Source organism: Anomaloglossus baeobatrachus, chromosome 3 (genome assembly GCF_048569485.1).
Source record: "Anomaloglossus baeobatrachus isolate aAnoBae1 chromosome 3, aAnoBae1.hap1, whole genome shotgun sequence".
Classification (NCBI taxonomy): Eukaryota; Metazoa; Chordata; class Amphibia; order Anura; family Aromobatidae; genus Anomaloglossus; species Anomaloglossus baeobatrachus.
The window spans coordinates 671,046,416-671,073,123 of record NC_134355.1 but is presented as its reverse complement, the minus strand read 5'-3'; the positions used below and the strand labels follow the sequence as shown (position 1 = coordinate 671,073,123).

The following is a 26,708-nucleotide window of genomic DNA, read 5'->3' as shown; positions in this document are numbered from 1 at the left end:
GTCAGGGTGGATTTGGAAGCTTGCGACCCTTTACGCTGACCAGCGACAAGGACAAAGGGTCCATCCGGGCGGCACAGGAGCGCCGTGCGGGAATGTAGATCCTGAGTGCTCTCACCAGATCCAACAGATGCAAATCCTTTTCAAATTGATGGACTGGATGAGGACACAAAGAAGGTAAGGTGATATCTTGATTGAGATGAAAGTGGGATACCACCTTAGGGAGAAAGTCCGGAATCGGACGCCGAACCCCCTTGTCCTGGTAAAGACCAGGAATGGAGATTTGCATGACAGCGCTGCTAGCTCGGACACTCTCTGAAGAGACGTGACCGCTACTAGAAAGGCCACTTTCTGTGAAAGACGGAAAAGGGAAACAACTTTCAAAGGCTCGAAAGGCGGCTTCAAGAGAGTCATTAGAACCTTGTTCAGACTCCAGAGCTCTAACGGCCGCTTGTACGGAGTGATGAGAAGACAAACTCCCTGCAGGAACGTGCGTACCTGCGGAAGTCGGCTAGGCGTTTCTGAAAAAATACAGATAGCGCTGACACTTGTCCTTTAAGGGAGCTGAGCGACCAACCATTTTCCAACCGAGATTGTAGGAAGGAAGGAAAAATAGGCGATGCAAATGGCCAGGGAGAAACTCCTTGAGCAGAGCACCAAGATAAGAATATCTTCCACGAGCTGTGGTAGATCTTGGCGGACGTTGGCTTCTTGGCCTGCGTCATGGTGACAACCACTCCTGAGATAATCCTGAAGACGCCAGGATCCAGGACTCAATGGCTACACCGTCATGTTCAGGGCCGCAGAGTTCAGATGGAAAAAAGGGCCCTTGAAACAGCAAGTCTGGTCGGTCTGGTAGTGCCCACGGTTGGCCTGCCGTGAGGTACCACAGATCCGGGAACCCCGACCTCCTCGGCCAATCTCGAGGATGGCGCGGCGACAGTCGGACTTGATCTTGCGCAGCACTCTGGACAACAATGCCAGAGGTGGGACACATAAGGTAGCCGGGACTGCGACCAATGTTGAACTGAGGCGTCCGCCGCCAGAGCTCGATGATCGTGAGACTGTGCTATGAAGCCGGGACAATGTTGTTGTGCCGTGACGCCATTATGTCGACGTCCGGCATCCCGCAGCGGCGACAGATCTCCTGAAACCCGTCCGGGTGAAGAAATCATTCCCCTGCGTCCATACCCTGGCGACTGAGGAAGTCTGCTTCCTAGTTTACCACGCCTGGGATGTGAACTGCGGATATGGTGGATGCCGTGTCTTCCACCCACGTCAGAATCCGCCGGCTTCCTGGAAGGCTTGCCGGCTGCGTGTTCTTCCGTGGTGGTTGATGTATGCCACCGCTGTGGAGATATCCGACTGAATTCGGATGTGCTTGCTTTTCAGCCACTGCTGGAAGGCTTGTAGGACAAGATACACTGCTCTGATTTCCAGAACATTGATCTGAAGGGTGGACTCTTGCTGAATCCACGTACCTTGAGCCCTGTGGTAGAGAAAAACTGCTCTCCACTCTGATAGACTCGTGCCTGTCGTAACTACCGCCCAGGATGGGGGTAGTAAGGACCTTTTTTCTGACCCTGAGGTGGGAAGAAGCCACCACCGTAGAGATTCTTTGGCCGCCTGAGAAAGGGAGACGTCTCTGTCGATGGGCGTCGACCTCCCGCCTCATTGGCGGAGAATGTCCCATTGTAGTGGACGCAGATGAAACTGCCCGAAAGGGACTGCCGCCATTGCTACCATCTTACGTGAGAAGTGCATGCGGCGTCTCAATGTGTGCGACTGATCCTAAGGAGAGATTGCAGCCTTGTCTGTAGTGAACGCTGTTTGTCTAGCGGAAGCTTCACTATCGCTGAGAGAGTATGAAACTCCATGCCTAGATATGTTAGTGATTGGCCCGGGGTCGGATCTGACTTTGAAAAGTTGATGATCCACCCGAACTCTGGAGAGTCTCCAGCGCAACGTTCGGCTGTGTTGGCATGTTCCTTAAGAGGGTGCCTTGACAAGTAGATCTCCCAAATACGGGATCACAGAGTGACCTTGAGATTGCAGGACTGGTACTACTGCTGCCATGACCTTAGCGAAGACCCGTGGGGCTATCGCCAGCCGGAAGGCAGAGTTACGAACTGAAGGTGTTCGCGTCCTATAACAAAGCGTAGAAACGCTGGAGCTCTGGATCAATCGGCACGTGGGGATAAGCATCCTTGACGTGTATCGATGTTAGGAAATTTCCTTGAAACATTGAGGCGATGACGGAGCGGGGGGATTACATCCGGAACCGCCTGGTGTTCACGAGCTGGTTGAGCCGTGTTAGATCCAGAACGGGACGAAAATACTCGTCCTTTCTTGGCACCGCAAATAATTCGGAGTAAAAACCGTGACCTTGTTCCTGAAGAGGAACGGGGGTCACCACTCGTTGTGCCTTTAGAGTGCCCACCGCCTGCAGAAGAGCATCGGCTCGGTCGGGAGGTGGAGAAGTTCTGAAGAATTGAGTTGGAGGACGAGAACTGAACTCTATCCTGTACCCGTGAGACAGAATGTCTCTCACCCAACGGTCTTTGACCTGTGACAGCTAAATGTCGCCAAGGCGGGAGAGCCTGCTACCGACCGAGGATGCGGAGAGAGGAGGCCGCAAGTCATGAGGAAGCCTCTTGGAAGCGGGTTTTCAGGCTGTCTTTTTTGGGCGTGACTGAGCCCGCCAAGAAACTGAGCTCCTCTGATCCTTTTGAGTCCTCTTTGGACGAGGAGAATGGGACCTGCCCGAGCCTTGAAAAGACCGAAAACCCCGACTGTCCCTTGGTATGTTGGGATTTGTTTTGTCTGGGCTGAGGCAAGGAAGAATCCTTACTCTTGAACTGTTTAATGATTACATCTCACGCACACTAAACAGTCGGTCAGCAGAACAAGGCACACTGGTTAAGCCCTTTTTTGGAAGCGGAATCTGCCTTCCATTCAGTTAACGCCCAGGCCCTGCGTAAAAACCACGGAGTTAGCGGACGCCACTGCCGTACGGGTCGTAGAGTCTAGGACAGCATTAATCGCATAAGACGCAAATGCAGACATATGAGCGGTTAAGGATGACACTTGCGGAACAGATGTACGTGTGACCGTGTGCATCTGTGTAAGACAAGCTGAAGTAGCTTGGAGTGCCTCTACGGCTGCGAATGCTGGAGCTAACAGCGCGCCGATAGCCTCATAGATGGATTTCGACCAGAGATCCCTCTGTCTGTCAGTGGCATCTTTAAGTGCAGCCCCATCTTCCACTGCAACTATGGATCTAGCTGCAAGCTGGAGATTGGAGGATGCCCCTTGGGACACTGGGTCCAGCCATTGCCCACGTCAGGGGGTAGGGATAACGTGTATCCTCAGCCGTTTGGAGAAGCGCTTAACTGGATAAGCGTGGTGTTCCTGGACTGCCTGTGTAAAGTCAGGGTGGCCAAGGAAAGTATTTAATTTACGCTTGGGATACGTGAATGGAATTTCTCCTGCTATGTAGCTGACTCTTCCACCGGAGGAGCTGGGGGAGAAATAACTAACATTCTATTGATGGACGCTATGAGATTATTGACTATGGCGTCACCATCAGGTGTATCCAGATTGAGATCGGTCTCAGGATAAGATCTTGAGCAGCTACCTCCGCCACATCACACAGAGAGTCCGCTTGCTGGGACCCTGACTAGTGTGATGAAGTCGAGGGCCGCTCATAGTGAGCCTCTCAGGCTGTCTGGGACTGTCGTCCGTGTCAGAGCCGTCACTCTGGGAAGCACATGACACCCTCGGAGCTCAAAGCTGTTCCCACTGAAGGGGACCATGGATAATGAATGAACAGTGTCCATGGATTTGAGAGACTTGTCTGGACTGCAAGGCTTCTAGTATCATAGCCATAGTCTCAGAAGATCTGTCAGTAAATACTGCAGGCTCCGTCCCCATGTCCTGACGATTAGCAGAGACTCCGTAGTATACAATGGGGGTCTATGTACACTGCCGGCCATATAGCCGTACATGCTGTACCGGCTGCATAGAAAACATGTGCTTCTGCACCTCTGTTTTACACAGACAATATGCTGTTATGTCCTCCGCACAATCAAGGAGGGTATATACAAAAATGCAGCTAAACAGTGCAATGCATAGTGAATAAGCATATATGTATATGTGCACTTCGGCACTAGTGGAGTCAGCCCCACAGGTGCTGCTTAACGCCTGGTCACAGCGGTTGTGTGACTATCCGAATCCCTGCCAGGGATTCCCAAACTTGTCTCTTCTGTCGCTACAGAAAACACTGACAAGAATGGCTGCCGGCGTCCTGTGTAAAGGAGGAAGCCGTGGGCGTGCCTGAGAAAATGCGGGAATCCGGCTTCACAGTGTACACAGTGAGAGGGGTGGAGTATGCAAAGCATACTCCAGCTCTCAGCGCTGCCGGTTTCACAGTGCACACAGTGAGAGGGGTGGAGTATGCAAAGCATACTCCAGCTCTCAGCGCTGCCGTGCTGTGCAGCGTCACGCCCCTACCCTGACTGGCAGGTCTGTGGGCGGAAACGAAGTGAGACTAGGCCGCGCAAGCCGGGGACTCGAGTGATAAGCGCGGCCGGCATATAAGCCTTGGTCGGCGCGGAAGTCCCCGGCGCACCACAAGTCCCAGCCGCGCCCGAAATAAAAATGGCAACGGCGGTTAGCGCGGTAGTCCCCTAATACACTAACACACCCAGCAAGCTGTAGTGTGCGATGGCACTAGTGCGGGCAGCGCCGCCGTCCCTGGCGCACTAACACACCCAGCAATGCTGCCGTGTGTCCGTGCGCGGTCCCCACAGGGACACAGAGTACCTCAACGTAGCAGGGCCATGTCCCTGAGGATACTCCGCTCCATGTCCAGCAGATTCCCAGGAGCTGTGGATGGAGCACGGTCTCAGTGCCTGGAGACCGATATGATCCCACTTCACCCAGAGCCCTGAGGGGATGGGGAAGGAAAGCAGCATGTGGGCTCCAGCCTCCGTACCCGCAATGGGTACCTCAACCTTACAAACACCGCCGACAGAAAGTGGGGTGAGAAGGGAGCATGCTGGGGACCCTAGTATGGGTCCTCTTTTCTTCCATCCGACATAGTCAGCAGCTGCTGCTGACTAAACAGTGGAGCTATGCGTGGATGTCTGACCTCCTTCGCACAAAGCACAAAACTGGTGAGCCAGTGATCCCACTGGGGGTGTATAGCCAGAAGGGGAGGGGCCTTACACTTTTGAGTGTAATACTTTGTGTGGCCTCCGGAGGCAGTAGCTATACACCCAATTGTCTGGGTCTCCCAATGGAGCGACAAAGAAAAATACTTTTCAACAAAAAACTTTTATTTTTATTACATACATAAATTATAAATTTGTATATCTTGGGCTTGGGGTGGAGATAGTACTGGAGGGGCTGACAGATGGGAACACACGCACAGTTGGAGTATTGAGGATGGAAAGTGGTGTTGGTGGTGGTGGTGGGGAAGTAACAGAAGGTGAAGGTGTGGTTGAGAAACCAAGAGGGAAACCAGGAGATGGGATGGGATTTGGTAAGGATTGAGGGGTGGAGTGGAGGGATTGTGAGACAGAAGAGGTGGCGGGTGAATTAGTGGCTTGAGTTGGGGTCATGATGGGTGTGGAAGGCGAGATGTGGTAGTGGGTAGGAAGTGTAGGGGCAGATGTGGTTGGGAGCTGGTACTGGGCTGCAGGCTGGTACTGGTCAGCAGGCTGGTACTGGTCAGCAGGCTGGTACTGGGCAGCAGGCTGGTACTGGGCAGCAGGCTGGTACTGGGCAGCAGGCTGGTACTGGGCAGCAGGCTGGTACTGGGCAGCAGGGGGAGTAGGGACAATGGCTGGAGGGGGGGCAGGTGCTGGAGGAGGGGTGGGTGGAGGTGGTTGGGAGGAAACCTGTGGCTTGCATTACATGCATCTGCTGGTCAGGAGATAGCTTTTCCATGCGCTCTAGTACGGCTTGAAAAAAACAATGATTGGGTGATTTACTTGCATCTAAATGCAGCCTGTCCAGACGCGTGCACAATTCGTGTGTATTTTTTTCCATATTGGCATTTATGAAGCTAAAACTTGAACGATTTTGTTCGGCTAATAATTGAATGGCGTTCTGGAAGGCTGCATTTAGATGCAAGAACTCGGGCGCATAGCTCTTTTCCTGACCCCTATGACGCTGACGCCCAGAACCCAAAGGTGTTCTACTGAGGGCAGCAGTGTCAGAGGGGTGGGGTAGGGGAAAAGCTATCTCGTCACCAGCAGCTTCAGGTAATGAAGTCTCACGGGAAGCTCCAGCGCAGGTGGATGGGACAGATGTAGATGGAAGGGAAGGTTCAGATGGGTGGGGTCTGTGCCTGTGTTCCCCAGTGGCGGACTGTTCAGGGATCGCTCCTGTCGGGTTCGATGCAGGCTCCCGAGTGCTGCAGACGGTGCTGTTAAAAAGAGGAAAAACAAAACAATAATTAATTTAATTGCTATACATTGGCACTGACTAAAAAAAAAGGCAAAAAAAATCAGACATAAAATATTATACTTTGTACATATTGTGGGGAATATTTACCTTCTGCACACCATAGTTGTCCGGAGGAACGACAACGCTCTAAAGTAACGGTATTTGGATCTGCGTCCTCCGGATCCACTCGGGGCCTGCATCTCTTGATTCAACTCCTTTTTGAAGCGATCCCTGATAGACCGCCACCGCTTCTGAAGTTTGTCACCTGAAAGTGGAAAGCACAAAGTGGTTAGTATACAACACATTACATCCTGCAGCATAACCTACTGAACTGTGAATACTTACGCGCTTTCTTCTGGCCACGAGAATTGAGCTCCCCCCAACCTTCTATCGCTGCGTGGCATACCTCGTCCCAGAGTCGACGGGTTACGATAGAATCAGCGTGGCGGCGGTCAGCCATGTTCCACAGCGGCTCCCTCTCTCTAACTTCATCGATGAGGAGGTCGATATTGATAAATCCGGCCTCCTCACCGTCAGAATCGGGAGCACGCTGTGATGCCTGTTCAAAGAAAGAAAAAAGAAATTAAAAAAAAAAATATTAGACATAAATTCACACTGACATGAAAAAAAAAATAAAAAATAAAAAAAAAATCTTACACTATGACCACCGCCACCTCGACGACGACCCTGGGACGGTCTTGGGGGAGCTCTATCGTGAGCCCTAGAAGTTGAAGCCTTTAGTGAAGAAAAAAAAAAACCATTATTTACTTATGTGTTTGGTGTGCTGTGGTAAACAATTCCTGTATGAAACTTACACTATGACCGCCCGCTCCGTGTATTTCTCCACCCCTTCCGTCCTCTTCTGGCAGCATCTCCTGTGATGTTTCGGCCACCTGTGTAAATGTCGTTTATTTAAAATTTTTTTTTTTTTTTTTTTTAAAAAAAACACCCCAAAAAAAAAAATATACCTCAGTTTGTGAACCGGAGGGCGGGCTACCAGAAGACGACATATCTTTTTTTATTACAGGCCTCGCACACCAACTGGCTGGCCCAAACTATGACCGCAACACTGCACCTGTAAAAAAAGAAAAAAAAATGTCTAAGTACATGTACGCAGCTCACAACAGTGATCTGTGGACAGTACTGTGGACATTACCTCAGGAACACTCTCCTCCAAAGAAATTCTGACTGGCACTGAAGCGAACGTACCCAGCAACTGGCTGGACCAAACTCTGACCGCAACACTGCACCTGTAAAAAAAGAAAAAAAAATGTCTAAGTACATGTACGCAGCTCACAACAGTTATCTGTGGACAGTACTGTGGACATTACCTCTTCCCTGGAGCACTGGACTGGAGGACAGCAGAAGTTGAAGTCAGGAACCAACGGCAGGAGGTGTGTAGAATGTGCTGGATCCTTTTATAAGTTTTGTGATGATGAAAAAAAAAAATTTGCGCATGCTCTGTTTACCAAACCGGATGCGGTCACCGCATCCGGTTTAAACCGCATTGCGCCGGATCCGGCATGCATAGACACCCATTGTATACAATGCCGCATTGTACCGGATCCGGCAGAATGCGGTTTTTTTAAGGGGCAAAAAAACGTTACATGATACGTTCTATCCGGCCGCCGCATTTAATTATTTTGCCGCATCCGGAAAAAACCGGATGCAACGCAAAGCCATCAGGTACAATCCGGTTACAATGCAAGTCTATGGGGATAAACCGGATGCGATACCGGATCCGTTTTATCCTTTTTTTTCCGGATTGTACCTGATGGCAAAAAACTGATGTGTGAAAGTAGCCTTACCCATTGATAGATCTGGTGATGCACTGCACAACATAAGTAGTACAGTGTACTATGGATAGTATCACATGCTTGGGGTGGGATGTGGAGTCTCCGAGTGACAGACAACAATGTTCATATTATATTAATTTTAAAAGTTTTATAACTTTCTTTGTATTTAGTGAGTCCTATATTTGAGCTGGACCCACATGGCCCATATGGTAATTCTGTCAGCAGGACTGCCCCTGGTGTCTGTCAGTTACTCTACACAAAATCCTAATTTTTCACTAATATTTAAATATAGACCCATGGCGGTCCCACAATATAAAAGAACAGATACTCACCTACCATATAGAATGTCACATGACCGCTGCAGCCAGTCAGTGCCAATATCTATGTTACATTGTGGCCATGCCAGAAGAGAGAGGTAACCAGCAGGAAACATAATCAATGGTGCACATGTAAAAAAGGCAGAAACGGGCCACAAAAAGGCCAGCAAACGAAGAACATGTAAGAAAGGCAGAAACGGGCCACAAAAAGGCCCAGTAAACAGTGACCACAAATAAAAGGCAGAAATGGGCCACATAAAAGGCCCAGCAAACAATGAGCATGTAAAAAAGGCAGAAATAGGACACAAAAAGGCCCTTAAGGCACTACAGCGGTTGGTGCTGTAGTGCCTGGCACTGTCAGTATTAAAAAACTGGCAGGGTGCGGGGCATGGCCCTGCACTTTAACAGTGACATTGTCGACCACAGGGAGGTGGATGCGGGGATTTCCTGCACTCCCCGACTGTCACTGTCACTGCTAAAGGGCTGGAGGGGTGCGAGCCACGGCCGCGCACTTTAAACCAGAGTGCGGTGCTCAGGTCACCAGAGGTCATATCGTGGGAACCCGGGTGTGACCGGTGAACTGAGTGACATCACTGCTACCAGCTGGGTCCCCTTTGTCAGTGTTTCCCGGAGCCTGGAGAGATCGGACATGTTTTCGGTCTTTCCAGGCTCGGATGTAGCAGTCAGGACCGACGTGGGACGTCGTGTAGATTACGGCAGAACTTAAAGGGTGTTTTTGGGGTTAATAAACAGGGGAAAGAGGCTGCTGTATTTATTTCAAATGAAGGCTTTTTCTCGATGTTTGTATTTTATTTTCTTTACTTATAGTATTATTGATGGGTGGGGGGAGTCTCAAACGTCTGCCCATTACTAATTCTGGGCTTAGTGGCAGCTCAGGGCTGTCATTAATCCCTTACTACCCCGATTGCCACCGTGCCAAAGACCGCATGGTAGTTTTTCTAATTATTTATTTAGATTAAAAAAAAAAAAAAAGCTGCATTCGGTTCCTCTTGTTTTGATACACAGCCAAGATAAGCGCACGGCTGGGGGCTGCAGCCTGTAGCCGTGGGCTTTATCTGTGCTGATATCACTATAGGGGGGACCCTATGCCAATTGTTTTATTTATTTCTTTTATACCACAATATAGACCCGCAGACAGCATCTGTGATTCCAACTAATCACAGACACTGTCTGTGGGCGCAGTCTGACTGCAGCCAATCATAGCCGCCGGTGGGCGGAAAAATCAGTGAATATGCATTAGATATAATTGCCGGACCCGGAAGCAGTGCTGCAGTCATGGGGACTCGGTAAGTAGGTACTGCTTTAACCCCCTTTTTTTTTTATTTTCTTTCTTTTACAGCCCCCTACACCATTTTTCAGCACATCACTTTTGCCTCCTATTGAAGTTAATGGGTTCGGCTAGGATCGGCGATCTTTAAGCGGGCTCGGCAATCCTGAACCAATCTGATCCTTGGCAGGATCTCTCATCTCTATTCCTTACCCGATCGTCTCCAATGTTTCCCCCATTCTCTGGAATTCGGTGACCCAACACGTCAGTTGTCTCCAACATTCAGAGCCTTCAGATGGAACTTGAAAACTCATCCTTACAGCCTGCAATATCCCCGCTGTCACCTCACCATCACCAGAGCTGACCAACCTACTGCCTCCTTCCCCATTATGCTGTACAATGTTAAGATGCAAGAGCAGGGCCCCTATATCTGTATTTTGCATGTAACTTCTCATGTACAGCACCATGGAATTAATGTTGCTCTATAAATAAATAATATTAATGTATACCAGTGCATTGAGCCTGTACAATACGTTGCATTTTCAAGTAAGGAAAATTCTCCCATGCTCTACAGTGCAGACTGTGGATCCTCCGTTTTGCTGCTGCCTTCAGTGATACAGGTTGTGGGCTCGATTTCCAGGGAAACCGAAATTCAAGAAAAATAATTATTTATTCAAATGACTTTAAAGGGGTTGTCCAATACTCGGACATTGCATTCACAGTTCTTATACTCAACCCTTTATACTCACCTCTGATGCTGGCGCTGTTCCAGAGGTGTCATTACTTACTCACCCGGGGATAGAATAACATTGATATGTCACGCAACCTTTGAGGCCAATCAGTGCTGTCTTCACTCTACCATCTACGTCCAGAGGAAGGAGGCAGAGAGGACGGGGATCATGGATGGGCCGAAGGCCATAGCAATAGTTACGTTCCTGCAGGGGAGTGTACAACGCCATCATAATACAGCACCCACATAATACTACCATACAGAACCCATATAATGCTACCATGCAGTGCCACATAATGCTACAATATAGTGTCCACATACTACAATACCCTGCCCACATAATACAACCATACAGAGCTCACATACTACCATACAGAACCTACATAATACTACCACACAGAGCCCACATAATACAACCATACAACTCCGACATAATGCTACCATACGGAGCCTACATATTGCCACACAGTGTTTATATAATACTACCATACAGAGCTGACATGATACTCACATACAGTGTCCACATAATACTACCATACAGAGCTCACATACTACCATATAGAACCTACATAATACTACCACATAGAGCCCACATAATACAACCATACAACCCCAACATAATGCTACCATACAGAGCCCACATATTACCATACAGTGTCTATATAATACTACCACACAGAGCCCACATAATACAACCATACAACTCCGACATAATGCTACCATACGGAGCCCACATATTGCCATACAGTGTTTATATACTACCATACAGAGCTGACATGATACTCACATACAGTGTCCACATAATGCTAACATATAGAGCCCTCATAATACTATCATACAGAGCCCACATACTATTATACAGAACCTACATATTATTGTAATAACCTGCAGGTAACGGGATACGCAAGGACTGCACGGAACCATGGGGGTTAATCAATGCAAATTTAATAATGTATTGCACAACACAGGTAGAGGAAAAGTGTGGGAAGGGGAGAAAAGCGGGAATGTGCACAGCAGTACAGATAATGCAATATATATACAACTACTTTGAATAACTTGTCAAGGGTAGGAAGCCTCAGATTGTACTCCGAAAAGCAAAACACAGAAATCCTTATTAAACAAAAAAAACGCAGAGTCCTTGTTATCTTACTTGTATAACACAGTGCAGAGTCTTTTCCTATCTGTCCCTAACTAAAAGTAGTGTGCACACTTAACTGCAGGTTTCAGCGTGGGGTACCTCGTCACCATTGGGGCCCGTATTCCGCTGGCAGACACCTCTAAAGTTCAGTCTTTGTCCCGGGTCTGTAACTTGCACGTGCTGCCTGGCTCCTCGCTCCACATCCAGCCTCTTTGGATCTGTAATTTTGTAATTTGCACGTGCTGTCTGGCCCCTCGCTCCACATCCAGCCTCTTTGGATCTGTGTCTTGGGGGGGACACCACGCAACACTCTAAGGTACTTGGACCTCGGAAAAACAGGGCAGACTGAGGCCTTCTATCTTACAGCCCACTCCAGCACACTCCTCTCAGACAAACAGCCACATGTAGACTCCTCCTCCTCCTCCTGTTCCAGACTCAATCAAATCACTTGAGCAGCAGGACTTTTTCCCGCTGTTCTCTGTTTTGACAGCAGGTGGCAGCATAACACAAGGAAGTCCACCAAACAGTCTTTTAACCTATATATATATTATATATATATTATATATATATATATATATATATATATATATATAAAAATGTCAACAGGTCTTACATTTCCCCCCCTCTTTAACCTCGGCCGTCCCGGCCGATACACTCCTGAGGCACTCTGCAAAGGGGCACACGGTGGCAACTCCTGCCCTGCTTCACAACCTGTTGCTTGGGAGCCAATGTCGTAAAACAGGATTCAGTGACAGAACACACAAATTCATCTGCCAAGTACCGATCAGGGGGAATACCAGCATTAGCCCGCTCAGTCCGGCGTGGTACTACGGCTAAGTCACCAGACGTCGGCGCCGTATCAGGGAGTACAGTATTCTCGTTCCCATCTCTGGCGATTGGTGACTCCTGCTCTGCAGGGGTGGCACCTGTGTCTTGAACGGATGGGGGTGTGGATCTCTCCGAGTCTGCTGGGTTGGTCGGGGCCCGCCACCATTCTTCATCGTCAGAGCCCTCTTCGAAGGTAACAGGAACAGGCACGGGCACCGTCTCCGAGGTACTTTGTCTGGTCCTGTCTTCTGAATAGCAGGGCCTCAGCATATTACGATGCAGGATGAGGGTGCCGCCTCTTTGCTCGCCTCTCACTTCGTATACTGATCCATGGGGCGAGATTCTTCTGATCACAATGTACGGCTCTGTTTTCCAGCGCTCGCTCAACTTGTGTCTCGGGTGTTTCTCTGCAACTAGTACTCTGTCTCCTGGTAAGAACGGGGTTTCACACATAGGTTTCCGCTGCGGGTGTGTCTTTTCTTGCAACCGCTTGGTGACAATTCGATGGATAGTCTCCAGCCGTCGACGGTGACAATCAACCCAGGAACCTACGCTCTGACCTTCACTGATCTCGGGGGGAGCTAGGTTCAGCTCTTCAATGCCTCTTCCGGCTCTTCCAAACAGTAGCACGTACGGGGTGTACCCAGTGGTGGAGTGGACACGATTATTGTACGCCCACACGAGTTCTGCGAGATAGCCGGGCCAGTGATTCTTACGATCATCCTCCAACGTGCGTAGCATTTGTAGGAGGGTCCGGTTAAATCTCTCGCAGGCTCCGTTGCCCTGTGGATGATAAGGCGTAGTCCTTGACTTCTGCATTCCGTAAATCCTTTGCAGCTCTCTCATGACACTGCCCTGAAAGCAAGCTCCTTGGTCAGAATGTATTCTTTTGGGGCAGCCGTACACCCGGATAAAGTCATCACTGATGGCTCGAGCAGCTGATTCAGCCGTCTGATCTCTGGTGGGCGTCACCACCGCAAATTTGGAGAAGTGATCTGTCATCACAAGGCAGAACTGATAGCCCCGGTGGGAGTGGCCAATCTTGAGATAATCGATCATGAGTACTTCCAACGGCTCTTTGGTTACAATAGTCTGTACTGGTGCTTGCTGTGGAGGAGCCTTACTTAACTCGCAGGAACGGCACAGTTTACAGGCCTTCTCTACTGCCCGAAGCATCTGAGGACAGTATACTATTCTTTGCAACCACTGGTAAGTCTTGTCCGGTCCGAAATGGGCTCCCTTCTCATGCGCCTCTCGGGCCAATGGTACTGCCATCTTCTGGGGTATCACTACTTGCCACCGTACTTCCAACTCTGTAGCTAGGTGCACCTTCCGATACAGCATCCCCTCTTGCACCGACAGCTTATCCCACTGGCTGAGAATCTGGAGGGCCACGTGCGACAGCGTGGCCCGTATTTCCTTTCTAGGCTTGCGCTGCTGGATCACCCACTCTTTCACTTGAAGCAGTTCTGGGTCAGATGACTGGATTTTCACCCATTCCTCTCTGGTTTGGCCAAGCAGGCGTGATGTCGTGCCCGACGTAATTTCCAGCATACGAGCCTCTACCACTTGAGCGGTGAATTTACTAAAGTCCGGAATTTCGTCTTCCTCCAACTGTTCATCTCTCTCCCCCACTGGGGCTTCGGTGGTAACACGAGAAAGGGCATCCGCATTCTGATTTTCATGCTTAGAGCGGTACTGCACATGATAATTGTATCTGGAGAGTCGTGCCAGCCACCTCTGTTCCATTGCTCCCAGTTTGGCGGTGGAGATGTGAGCCAGGGGGTTATTATCCGTATAGACTTCAATTTGAGCTCCCGTGAGATATTCCGAGAACCTTTCGGTTATTGCCCATACTAGTGCCAGTAACTCCAACCGAAAGGAACTGTAATTCTCGGGGTTGCGCTCGGCTTCTCGCAACGTCCGACTTCCATATGCAATCACCCGTTCAGTACCATTCTGTACCTGGGCCAGTACTGCACCCAGGCCGTAGAGGCTCGCGTCTGTATACAACCGAAAGGGGAGGTTATAGTCTGCATAGGCAAGCACAGGGGCGCTAACCAAGGCCTCTTTCAATCGGTGTAAGGCTTCTGCTTGTCTTGGTCCCCAGCAAATTTTCTGTGCTTTTGGTCCTTTCGCAGTGCCTCGGAGCAATTCGTGCAAAGGTTCTGCCTCCTTCGCGAAATCTTTGATAAAGCGACGGTAATAACCGGCTAGCCCTAGGAAAGCTCGAACCTCCCGCACTGTGCTGGGTGTGGGCCATTGTAGCACTGCTCTCACTTTCCCATCGGAGGGCTGTACGCCGGCTTCCGACACCTTGTGTCCGAGATATTCAATCTCTTCCTGAAAGATCCGGCATTTTTTTGGTTTCAGTTTAAGCCCATGGCCCCGTAACCGCTGAAACACTTGGCCCAGGTTTTCTAGATGTTTCTCAAAGGTTGCAGAATACACTACTATGTCGTCCAGGTAAATCAATGTGGCCTCGAAGTTCACGTCTCCAAGGCAACTTTCCATGAGGCGCTGAAAAGTTCCTGGGGCATTATTTAGTCCAAACGGCATGCGATTGAACTCGAAGAGTCCCATGGGTACAATAAATGCAGTCTTGGCCTTGTCTTTCTCTGCCACAGGGACCTGCCAATATCCGCTGGCCAGATCGAGGGAGGAGAAGTAACGTGCCTTTCCCAACGCCGACAGGGACTCCTCTATCCGGGGCAGAGGGTAGGAATCACGAACCGTGCATCCATTAAGCTTGCGGTAGTCAACACAGAAGCGGGTAGACCCATCCTTTTTCTTGACCAGCACGATTGGGGCAGCCCATGGACTCTGACTTTCTCTTACCACCCCGCTCTTCAGCATCTGCGCCAAAAGCTCTTTTACCTCTTGGTAGTGCTTTGGGGGTATTTGTCTGTACCTTTCCCTGATCGGTGGGGCATCTCCTGTGGGTATTTCGTGCTGAATCTTGTCAGTACAGCCGAAATCTTCTGCGTGACGGGAGAACGTGGCTTGATTCTCCCAAATAAAGTCCTCTATGGCTTGGGCTTGCTCCGAATCGAAGGGGCTCAGGTCCACTCCCATCTGCCCTAAGATGACGCGACTGTTCCACTGATCAGTGGGTTTCTCTTTTCTTTCCATAGAAACAGCCCAAGTCCAGGCTTCCCCTGCCATGGGCTGCAATTCAATCGATTCTGCAGCCGCCACCTCTTCAGGCGCCAGGTAGACATGGGCCAGAACAACTCCCGAGGTCAAGGTGTAGGCCTGTTCACCGGTGTTCACGCAACGGAAAGGGACCCTTCCATTTCTTACTGTTGCTAAAGTGCGAGCCACCAACGGTTCGTCTCCGTTCTCTTCACCACGGTAAGGCTCCACCAACACCTCCATCCCCTCGAGTGTACGGTGAGCCCCGACTGGCAAGGTGAGGACTGTCTCACGATTTGGAGGTAGAGTAATTGTTGTCTGTCTTGGGACTCGAACCCTCCCCACCGGGTAGCGGCTCCCACCATTCTTCCACAGTCCTCGGGCACGGATAAGGTGTTGGAAGACCTTTTGGGCAGGCCTGTTAGCAACTGTCGTCTTCCAGTAATCACAGCCCCCCTTGTTGAAGAGCAACTGGTCTAATTCTTTCAGGACGTTCATGCCCACGATAGCTGGCACCTCTCTGTCGTACTGGCCCTCCGTTAACACAATCCCTTTTTTGCCTAAGTTCTGGCCACAGGCACGTATGTTCATCCACACGACCCCTACAACCGAAATGGGAAGATTGTTTGCAGCCCTCAGTTTGATATGTGCCCCTTTGTCAATGGATACAGTTTGTCCAAAATGTTGGTAGAAGAACTGTTCTGGCATGGTGGTCACTTGGGACCCAGTATCCATCAGGCATTTTACTTCTTTCCCTTCAAATTCGGCCGTGATCGTCGGCGTGCAGGCTGCTATATCTTCAGGGCGTTGGTTTTCTCTAAGCTCAGTTGGTCTCCCCGCCATGTGCCCATCCATGGAGGGAGGCACTAGTTTAACGGCGGTCTTTCTTGCGACGTCTTCCTCTCCGGACAGTGTCGGAATAAATGGTTCTGATTTCCACAGTTCCAACACTGGTAGTCTCCAGCAGCTCTCGGTCGTCTCTGCTCGATCTGTCCCCTCTCTTCTTGATAGGTATGCGTGTGGGTATTTGATCGCGGTGCTGTCGTTCTTACTTCTGACGCCGGGGCTTGCATATTCTTCAGCAACTCTTGTAGAGCAGTAACAGTCTCTTGTAACTGATCCACTTTAGCCTCAAGCTGGCTCGGTTCTTTGTTTTTCTCACCCGGGACTATCTTATGTATACAAACTTCACCCCAGGCGTTCTGCGGGTGGCAATTTTCAGTTTGTGTGTGGGAGACTGCTTCTTCCAATATTTCCTGGAAAGTTAGTTTTTTTTCTACCCTGAGCCGTTCACGGAGGGCACCTTTGATCTTGGGGTTATGTAATCCACGGAGGAATTGATCTCGTAGGGTACGGTCAGCATAACCGGGGGTTTGTGCTAGCTCTGGCTCTGCTGTAAGCATTTGTCTCATTATTCTCTGGAGTGCATTTGCATACTGTGGCAGACCTTCTTCTTCACCCTGCAGCCTGTAGAACAGTTGCGCCTGTAAATCTCCTGCTTCTGGTTTCCCGCCATACACTCTCTCGAGAATCTTCACCACCTGCTCTAACGTCTTTCGTTCACTCTCAGGGCGCAATAAAATAGTCTCTTGAGCATGGCCTTCAAGGGCAATCAGCAATATCTCCCCTTGATTTTCTGCAGTCACTCCTGCTACTCTCAACATGCCCCTCACTCTCTGCGCCCAGTCATGGAGAGGTACATTGCTGCCAGTAAATTTTGGTATATGGGTCAGCATAGCCCCCAGGGACAGCTGCCTTGCTGGTATTCCCCCATCAGGTTGTATTAGTACGCCTCCATCAGCGACACCCCCATCAGCGACACCCCCCTGTCCGTCCATTGTTCCGTACCAGCCTGCGTATCCTGCCGACTACGCCAAATGTAATAACCTGCAGGTAACGGGATACGCAAGGACTGCACGGAACCATGGGGGTTAATCAATGCAAATTTAATAATGTATTGCACAACACAGGTAGAGGAAAAGTGTGGGAAGGGGAGAAAAGCGGGAATGTGCACAGCAGTACAGATAATGCAATATATATACAACTACTTTGAATAACTTGTCAAGGGTAGGAAGCCTCAGATTGTACTCCCAAAAGCAAAACACAGAAATCCTTATTAAACAAAAAAAACGCAGAGTCCTTGTTATCTTACTTGTATAACACAGTGCAGAGTCTTTTCCTATCTGTCCCTAACTAAAAGTAGTGTGCACACTTAACTGCAGGTTTCAGCGTGGGGTACCTCGTCACCGTTGGGGCCCGTATTCCGCCGCAGACACCTCTAAAGTTCAGTCTTTGTCCCGGGTCTGTAACTTGCACGTGCTGCCTGGCCCCTCGCTCCACATCCAGCCTCTTTGGATCTGTAATTTTGTAATTTGCACGTGCTGTCTGGCCCCTCGCTCCACATCCAGCCTCTTTGGATCTGTGTCTTGGGGGGGACACCACGCAACACTCTGAGGTACTTGGACCTCGGAAAAACAGGGCAGACTGAGGCCTTCTATCTTACAGCCCACTCCAGCACACTCCTCTCAGACAAACAGCCACATGTAGACTCCTCCTCCTCCTCCTGTTCCAGACTCAATCAAATCACTTGAGCAGCAGGACTTTTTCCCGCTGTTCTCTGTTTTGACAGCAGGTGGCAGCATAACACAAGGAAGTCCACCAAACAGTCTTTTAACCTATATATATATATATATATATATATAAAAATGTCAACAGGTCTTACATTATTACCATACACAGGCCACATAATACAATCATACAATGCCGACATTATACTACCATAAAGAGCTGACATAATACTATCATACAAATCCCACATACTATCATATAGAACCTACATAATACTACCACACAGAGCCCACATAATTCAACCATACAACTCCAACATAATGCTACCATACAGAGCTCACATATTACCATACAGTGTCTATATAATAATACCATACAAAGCTGACATGATACTCACATACAGTGTCCACATAATAGTACCATACAGAGCTGACATGATACTCACATACAGTGTCTATATAATAATACCATACAGAGCTGACATGATACTCACATACAGTGTCCACATAAGACTATCATACAGAGCCCTCATAATACTATCATACAGAACCTACATAACACTACCATACAGAGGCCAAGCTGCCGCGCCCCGGGGCCTGCAGGGGAGCTGATCGGACCTGGGCGTCCGGTTCTCATAGTCCATGTCAGTGGTGGCCAGTGCCCGATTCCGAGACCCCAGGGGCCGCTTGTAAAAGGGGTTATATTTACAGGGGATAGTTTTTAATGTCCGTGACGCCACTTGCGGTATGCGGCAATGTGTAGAAGCCGCCCCTGCACAATATCTCACCACTGGGGCTGATGGTATAGGGCAGCCTGGGTGTTATCACTCTCCACAAGTAGAGCAGTGCCCCAGGGGAGGATGTTGGTGGTATTTTAGTTCGTGATGCAGGAATGCAGCAGTAATGGAGACCACACAGGGACTGAAGGTAAGCGGTTCTTTACTCACACAGGTGGTAAGATGCAGCCTGGTGCTGGTTGCGGGGGTCCAAGGTTCCCTTCGTCCAGTGCTGGTCCTGTGGCTCCGTTGGCTCTGTCTCTGGCACCTCGTAATTGGGGGTACCCGTGGAGTGAAGCTGTTTGGGGTCTCTTCCTGATTCTCGCTCTCCTGCTGCTGGCCCGTATGACTGTTGGCGAGAACCGATGCGGGGCCGGACCTTCGTGTCGCTCCCTGGTTCCCTCTCTGCCACTGTGTCCCGGACACTCTGGTGGTGATGAACCATGAAAGTCCCCGTCACCTGCAGACTTGCCAAATGGGCCTGAAACGTCCACCTGGCCTAAAGCTCTGTACCCTGCCGTGCCTTGGTCCCTGGAGTTCCTGTTATTCAACTCCCTGGCAAAAACTCCTTAGGCTAAGTTCACACTTCCGTTGTTTTGTATCAGTCACAATCCGTCGCCTTGAGGAATTACGGTATCCTGCAAAATATTTTGCAGGAATCCTGTTTTTCCCCATAGGCTTCTATTAGTGACGGATTGTGACTGATGATGCTGCGTTGCATCCGCTGCGTCGCGGTCAGTTGTTTTTTAACTGACCGCCGGGCGGGAGCAACGCAGCATGTAACGTTTTTTGAGCAGCGAGATCAGTAGGATTTCGCTGCGCATGCGCTCTCTGGCTCCCCGCCCCCGTAACCAGGATAAACATCGGGTAACCAAGCAATGCGCTTTGGTTAGTTACCAGATATTTACAGTGGTTACGGGTGTAGGGAGCCCGCGCTAAGCTGGTATCCAAGATAAATATCGGGTAATCAAGCAAAAAGTGCTTTGCTTATACCCGATATTTACCCTGGATACAGTGTGCAAGGAGGCCGACACTTCACCACTCGGCTCCGCCCCCTCCCGCACTCCGCATGTGTACACTCAGACAAACACTCACTTGTCCCCAGCCATGCAGTCCCCGCGGCACTGACATCCTCAGCTCCACGGCTCCGCCCCCTCCCGCACTCTCCGCATGTACACACACATGTAGACACACACACACATACACATACATACATACACACACACACACACACACACTCACTCACCTGTCCCCAGCCATGCAGACCGCGGCACTGACGTCCTCAGCTCCGCCCCCCGAACTCCGCCCCCAGCACACAACGGAGTCCGACAAAGAAATTCTTTTCTTTGTCACCGTTGTCATCCGTTGTACAACGCATCAGTCACATGCGTCAAGCAATGCATGTGACTGATGCAAAACAACTGAAGTGTGAACTTAGCCTTATGCGCCAACTAAGACCACCTCAGGCCCTTGCAGTGGAGCTGAGCCTCCACACACACATCCGTCCTCCACACACACATCCGTCCTCCACACACACATCCGTCCTCCACTCCTCCTTCATTTTCTCCTCACCAAACCATTACTTTTTAACTGACTCCTTGACCACTCCCCTCCCTGGGCTTCCAGCTCCCGGATTGGGCAGGTCCCAGCCAATGGGCAGCGACTCCTCTAAACCCGTTGCTAACCTGTTGCCTGGGCTGGGAAGTGGACAATTTGAATGTCTGTTGTCGGCTGCCAGCTCTGCACTCCAGGAGACGGGGATTTCATTGTCTCCTAGCAACACCTGACACCATAGGGTGCTGCACAAACATACAATGCCGACATTATACTACCATACACAGCCCACATACTACCATATAGTGGCCACATAATACTACCATACAGAGCTGACATTATACTACCATACACAGCCCACATATTACCATACAGAACCGACATTATACTACCATACACAGCCCACATATTATCATATAGTGGCCACATAATACTACCATACACAGCCCACATAATACTACCATACACAGCCCACATACTACCATAGAGAGCCGACATTATACTACCATAAAGAGCCGATGTACTACTATCATACAGGGTCCACATAATACCATACAAAGCCCACATAATACTACCATACACAGCCCACATAATACTACCATACAGAGCCCACATACTACTATATAGTGGCCACATAATACTACCATACACAGCCCACATAATACTACCATACACAGCCCACATAATACTACCATACAGAGCCCACATACTACCATATAGTGGCCACATAATACTACCATACACAGCCCACATAATACTACCATACTGAGCCCACATAATACTACCAAACACAGCCCACATATTACCATAGAGAGCCGACATTATACTACCATAAAGAGCCGATGTAATACTATCATACAGGGTCCACATAATACCATACAAAGCCCACATAATACTACCAGACACAGCCCACATAATACTACCATACTGAGCCCACATAATACTACCAAACAGAGCCCACATATTACCACCAAACAGAGCCCACATACTACCATACAGTGTCCACATACTACCATACAGTGTCCACATACTACCATACAGTGTCCACATACTACCATACAGTGTCCACATACTACCATACAGTGTCCACATACTACCATACAGTGTCCACATACTACCATACAAAGCCCACATAATACTACCATACACAGCTCACATAATATTACCATACACAGCCCACATAATACTACCATACTGAGCCCACATACTACCAAACAGTGTCCACATACTACCATACAGTGTCCACATACTACCATACAGTGTCCACATACTACCATACAGTGTCCACATACTACCATACAGTGTCCACATACTACCATACAAAGCCCACATAATACTACCATACACAGCCCACATACAGAGGCCACATAATACTACCATACTGAGGCCACATACTACCATACAGAGGCCACATAATACTACCATACCGAGCCCACATACTACCATACCGAGCCCACATACTACCATACCGAGCCCACATACTACTACCATACACAGCTCACATAATACTACCATACACAGCCCACATAATACTACCATACTGAGCCCACATACAGAGGCCACATAATACTACCATACTGAGCCCACATACTACCATACAGAAGCCACATAATACTACCATACTGAGCCCACATACAGAGGCCACATAATACTACCATACTGAGCCCACATACTACCATACAGAGGCCACATAATACTACCATACTGAGCCCACATACTACTACCATACTGAGCCCACATACTACCATACAGAAGCCACATAATACTACCATACCGAGCCCACATAATACGACCATACCGAGCCCACATAATACTACCATACACAGCCCACATAATACTACCATACAGAGGCCACATAATACTACCATACCGAGCCCACATAATACTACCATACACAGCCCACATAATACTACCATACACAGCCCACATAATACTACCATACTGAGCCCACATAATACTGTACTACCATACAGAGGACTCATACTACCATACAGAGGCCACATAATACTACCATACCGAGCCCACATAATACTACCATACAGTGTCCACATACTACCATACAGTGTCCATATACTACCATACAAAGCCCACATAATACTACCATACACAGCCCACATACAGAGGCCACATAATACTACCATACTGAGGCCACATACTACCATACAGAGGCCACATAATACTACCATACCGAGCCCACATACTACCATACCGAGCCCACATACTACCATACCGAGCCCACATACTACTACCATACACAGCTCACATAATACTACCATACACAGCCCACATAATACTACCATACTGAGCCCACATACAGAGGCCACATAATACTACCATACTGAGCCCACATACTACCATACAGAAGCCACATAATACTACCATACTGAGCCCACATACAGAGGCCACATAATACTACCATACTGAGCCCACATACTACCATACAGAGGCCACATAATACTACCATACTGAGCCCACATACTACCATACAGAAGCCACATAATACTACCATACCGAGCCCACATAATACGACCATACCGAGCCCACATAATACTACCATACACAGCCCACATAATACTACCATACACAGCCCACATAATACTACCATACTGAGCCCACATAATACTGTACTACCATACAGAGGACTCATACTACCATACAGAGGCCACATAATACTACCATACCGAGCCCACATAATACTACCATACAGAGCCCTCATACTACCATACACAGCCTTTGTAGGGAGGGCTTACACTAAAAATAAAAATGGAATATAAATAATGGCGGTATAAAAATGAATGTCATACATGATCCCATTCATCCATTCATATGATTCCACCAATCCGTGCACAGGTAACAACCCATCATGTCGGGAGTAGAATGTAAAGGCCCCGTGGAACAGACAACAATTCATATTATTGCAAGATCTGTAAAAGTGTTATTATCTTTTTCGTGTATAAATTGTCTTCTTTGATCTGACCCCACAATATGTCAGTGGTAGAGATGAGAGAATCGATTCTCAGGCCCTGGTCCAGGGGTCAGTATTCTGTGGTCACCGGTCCAAAGTCCTATGACCCTTCTACCTGCTGACATCATAGGCGCGCTGCTTCCACAACGTTGCGTCAGGCCTACAAATAAGCACTGTCCAATGCTGTAAAGCCCGCTTTACACACTTCAATAAATCCTTCAATCCGTCGTCGGGGTCAAGTTGTAAGTGACGCACATCCGGCATCGTTCGTGACGTGTTTGCGTGTGACACCTACATGCGATCGATATTGAACGAAAATACGGTGATCGCATACACGTCGTTTATTCCTCATAGATTGGACGTTTGGTAGTACGAAACTAGTCAATTGTAACGTGTGACATCCCTCATACGATTTTGGTGTCTGAGGCTATGTGCGCAGGTGTGCGCTCTGCACCGCAGCTTAAAAAAGGTCCGCTTCAGAGCGCAGCTGAAAAGCCTCACAATGTCTGTCATTCACTAATCTCTGTCAGTCGGTCACTATCTCTGTCCCTCTCTCTCTGTCCATGTCAGTCTATCCCTCTTACCCCCTCTCTCATATACTCACCAATCCCCGATCCCCGGCGCGGCTCTGCACGGCATTCACACTGCTCCGGCGGCTTTTACTGTTTTGAAAAAGCCGGCCGCCCATTAAACAATCTCGTATTCCCTGCTTACCCCGCCCACCGGCGCCTATGATTGGTTACAGTGAGACACGCCCCCACGCTGAGTGACAGGTGTCACACTGCACCCAATCACAGCAGCCGGTGGGCGTGTCTATACTGTGTAGGGAAATAAATAAATAATTAAAAAAAACGGCGTGCGGTCCCCCCCAATTTTAAAACCAGCCAGATAAAGCCATACGGCTGAAGGCTGGTATTCTCAGGATGGGGAGCTCCACGTTATGGGGAGCCCCCCAGCCTAACAATATCAGCCAACAGCCGCCCAGAATTGCCGCATACATTATATGCGACAGTTCTGGGACAGTACCCGGCTCTTCCCGATTTGCCCTGGTGCGTTGGCAAATCGGGGTAATAAGGAGTTATTGGCAGCCCATAGCTGCCAATAAGTCCTAGATTAATCATGTCAGGCGTCTATGAGACACCCTCCATGATTAATCTGTAAATTACAGTAAAAAAACACACACGCCCGAAAAATCCTTTATTAGAAATAAAAAACACAAACAAATTCCCTCATTACCAATTTATTAACCCCGACAAACCCTCCATGTCCGGCGTACTCCACAGTCCTCCAGCGTCGCGTCCAGCTCTGCTGCATGGAGGTGACAGGAGCAGCAGAAGACACCGCCGCTCCGGTCACCTCCACGCAGGTAATGAAGACAGCCGGCGATCAGCTGAGCTGTCACTGAGGTTACCCGCTGTCACTGGATCCAGCGGTGGATGCAGCGGTGGCCGCGGGTAACCTCAGTGACCGCTCAGCTGATCGCGCTACTCACCTCCACTCCGGTCAGCTCCAGTCAGCAACTGAGGTGAGTAGCGCGATCAGCTGAGCTGTCACTGAGGTTACCCGTGGCCACCGCTGCATCCACCGCTGGATCCAGTGACAGCGGGTAACCTCAGTGACAGATCAGCTGATCGCACGGCTGTCTTCATTACCTGCGTGGAGGTGACCGGAGCGGCGGTGTCTTCTGCTGCTCCTGTCACCTCCATGCAGCAGCGCTGGAAGCGACGCTGGAGGACTGTGGAGTACGCCGGACATGGAGGGTTTGTCGGGGTTAATAAATTGGTAATGAGGGAATTTGTTTGTGTTTTTTATTTCTAATAAAGGATTTTTTCGGGTGTGTGTGTTTTTTTACTGTCACTTACAGATTAATCATGGAAGGTGTCTCATAGACGCCTGACATGATTAATCTAGGACTTATTGGCAGCTATGGGCTGCCAATAACTCCTTATTACCCCGATTTGCCAACGCACCAGGGCAAATCGGGAAGAGCCGGGTACTGTCCCAGAACTGTCGCATATAATGTATGCGGCAATTCTGGGCGGCTGTTGGCTGATATTGTTAGGCTGGGGGGCTCCCCATAACGTGGAGCTCCCCATCCTGAGAATACCAGCCTTCAGCCGTATGGCTTTATCTGGCTGGTTTTAAAATTGGGGGGGACCGCACGCCGTTTTTTTAAATTATTTATTTATTTATTTCACTACACAGTATAGACACGCCCACCGGCTGCTGTGATTGGGTGCAGTGTGACACCTGTCACTCAGCGTGGGGGCGTGTCTCACTGTAACCAATCATAGGCGCCGGTGGGCGGGGTAAGCAGGGAATACGAGATTGTTTAATGGGCGGCCGGCTTTTTCAAAACAGTAAAAGCCGCCGGAGCAGTGTGAATGCCGTGCAGCGCTGGGGATCGGGGATCGGTGAGTATATGAGAGAGGGCTGCTCAATTCAGTTACTCAGGGGATTAGCGGTCACCGGTGAGTCCTTCACAGGTGACCGCTAATCAGGACGCGACACAGACAGAGCCGCAGCATGACAATGAAGTCGGGTGAGGTTCACCCGAGTTCATTCTGACAGTGCGGCTCTGTCTGTGTCTGCTGTCATCTGCCATTCACCGCTGCTACATGGCTGTCTGTGTCTGCTGTTAGCGGCCATGTAGCAGAGCTGAATGGCAGATGACATAGTAAAAACGCATCCCTACACATTACACACGCTTGGCAAGTCAATAAATAAAAAACAAAAAGGGTGTCCAATGCATACGTCACAGAACACATGATCTAAAGGATCGCACACAAAATTGATCAATTTAACATAGACTACTAACGCTCGTGTGACAGCAAATGAACGACCTACGTGCAATCTCATTCAATCGCATATGTGACCTGGGCGTGTCACATCGCATACGAGATCGCATCCCTAATTGTAAGGTGTAAAGCTGGCTTTAGGCCTCTTTCACACGTACGTGCCTCCGGTACGTGTTTGGCAGTTTTCTCACGTACCGGAGACACGTACACACGTAGACCTAGGTATTCCTATGGTTTAGGACACATGTAAGTTTTTTCACACGGAACGTATGTCCGTTCCGTACTTACATGTGTCCGTGTGTTTCTCACGCCAACATGTCCGTTTTATCTCCGGCATCACGGGTGTCACACGGAACGCAAACGGGT

General features: G+C 49.3%; 1 protein-coding gene across 1 annotated transcript; it reads right to left on the bottom strand.

The window, feature by feature from the left end:
* Nucleotides 1-5,420: 5,420 nt before the first annotated feature.
* Nucleotides 5,421-7,519, bottom strand: LOC142295743 (uncharacterized). Its single transcript, XM_075338834.1, has 6 exons — nt 7,419-7,519; nt 7,266-7,343; nt 7,108-7,185; nt 6,796-7,009; nt 6,559-6,715; nt 5,421-6,430 (listed from the first exon to the last, which is right to left on the bottom strand). Exons 1-6 carry the CDS (start codon nt 7,458-7,460, stop codon nt 5,731-5,733), a joined length of 1,269 nt encoding a protein of 422 aa, XP_075194949.1. The 5' UTR covers nt 7,461-7,519; the 3' UTR covers nt 5,421-5,730.
* Nucleotides 7,520-26,708: the final 19,189 nt, after the last annotated feature.